The sequence below is a fragment of the Rhinopithecus bieti genome, unplaced genomic scaffold, assembly GCF_001698545.2.
Source record: "Rhinopithecus bieti isolate Rb0 unplaced genomic scaffold, ASM169854v2 repeat_6802, whole genome shotgun sequence".
NCBI lineage: Eukaryota > Metazoa > Chordata > Mammalia > Primates > Cercopithecidae > Rhinopithecus > Rhinopithecus bieti.
Window position 1 is genome coordinate 1 of NW_016832809.1, and position 1,988 is coordinate 1,988.

Genomic DNA, 1,988 nt, shown 5'->3' on the forward strand with positions numbered 1-1,988 from the left:
CCTCAAAAAAAAAAGGAAAAAAAAAAAGTCTAGAAATAAATAAATATTAGCCCATAATTCCCTGAAAACACATTGGTAGCTTCAGAATAAGGAATAAATGTGATACTATTTGCCCTGCCTCATCATTTTATCTGTGTAAACTACTTTTCTTGTAATTTTAAATGAGAATTTGTACTTCCTGTATACCCTCTAGTATGTTAGATAAAAGTAGATATTTAAATTTTTTAGCACTGTGGACTGGAGATCCATAAAAATGAAGAGTCATTATGAAAATAAAAGTGATAATAGAAGAAGGAGGTAGGGATGTGGGTGTATGTGTTTGCATGTGTGCACGTGCGTGTGTGTGCATGCGTGTGTGTGTGCTCAGAAATGTAGCCTAGGATCCCATTGAGCTTTAATTTCATATTTAGCCCCTAAATCTCCTGGTCCATTTAGGTCTGGGAACTCTGGCAGTGACTTATGTAGATGCCATCAACAGTGGAGCGGTGCCTTGTCTGGAGAATGCAGTGATAACTCTGGCCCAGCGTGAGAACTCAGCTGCCATGCAGAGGGCAGCCGACTACTACAGCCAGCAGATGGCCCAGCGAGTGAAGCTCCCCACAGACACGCTCCAGGAGCTGCTGGACGTGCATGCGGCCTGTGAGAGGGAAGCCATTGCAGTCTTCATGGAGCACTCCTTCAAGGATGAAAATCAGGAATTCCAGAAGAAGCTCGTGGTAATTTGCCTTCGTCATTGCTGTTCATCATCCTTCCCCTTGAAGAATGAAGCCTCTACTTGCCTTTATTGACACCAATGCTCATCTGTCACTGAGGAATAACTTATTATGGATTCTCATGAGGGATAGAGTTTCAAAAGACTACATATCCCTCTTTTATCTGCCCAAACCTTAAGCACTTAACCAGAAAACCTTCAGATAACTAAGGTAAAAGTCAATACAGATCCCTTAAGATCTTAAGTGAACACTTCTAAGGATTCCTGGCCTGCTCTGAACACGCACAAGTCATCCCTGAGCAGTGCAGTTTTCTGTGCATAGTCTACCTTTCCCAGGAAACAAAGATTGTCTTACCAAATCTTCATTCCGGGCCATTGTTCAACTTACGTTGCTCCTTCTTGTATCCTTGTACCATTGAGGACAGGAGCACAGGATGCTACCGCTGCAACAAACCATAGAGATTATGGAATGTAGTCCCATCATGTCACAGATGAAGAACCTGAAGCTCAGAAGGTTAATGAACTTTTCCATAGCCTTGAAGAGAATTTTTAGTATTGTGAATATGTGAAATTTTGTGTTTCTGATTCCACATCTACTCCACTAGAATGTTTTCTCATGAGAACCACAGTTAGATTGACTCTTCTACCAGATTCTTTAGAATTTCATCTCCTCCATATGTTTCTTCTGGTGACATCTCTCTACATTTCCCTTGCAGGAAATCACAATGAATAAGAAGGGGGATTTCTTGCTGCAGAATGAAGAGTCCTCTATTCAATACTGCCAGGCTAAACTCAATGAGCTCTCAAAGGGCCTAATGGACAGTATCTCAGCAGGAAGTTTCTCTGTTCCTGGAGGGCACAAGCTCTACATGGAAACAAAAGAAAAGATTGAACAAGACTATTGGCAAGTCCCCAGGAAAGGAGTAAAGGTGAGGAATAAGGGGAACATGGGGAAGTTTATAGGATAGAGTGAATGGAGTCTTCAGCACCAGCCGTGGGTAATAAGAGAGCAGAGGGATAGCAGAATGCCTTAGCTTTCAATGTCCACTATTTATCATTTAATTCTTAGAATAAAATTTTATCCCCAAACAAGGAATATAGTATTCAGAAATCCAGGAGAGACAGAACGAAAATTCGTCATGTGCCAAGAGCTGATGATTTGTGTGGTTAAAGTAGAATCTTTGCATTCAAAGCTGATTAAAATGAGAGAGTATGAAATAAATAGACAATTACATAGAGAGTAATGACATTTACGGACCTGTGGAAAATGGGCTAC

The 1,988-nt window shown here is 40.9% G+C and overlaps 1 protein-coding gene across 1 annotated transcript; it reads left to right on the forward strand.

Moving 5' to 3' along the window:
• Positions 1–441: 441 nt before the first annotated feature.
• On the forward strand, positions 442–1,641 carry LOC108524593 (guanylate-binding protein 6-like; the record flags this gene model as incomplete). The annotated part of the gene is made up of 2 exons (XM_017865685.1): positions 442–716; positions 1,429–1,641. Coding segments are annotated over exons 1-2 (387 nt in total), but the record flags the coding sequence as incomplete, so codon positions are not given.
• Positions 1,642–1,988: the final 347 nt, after the last annotated feature.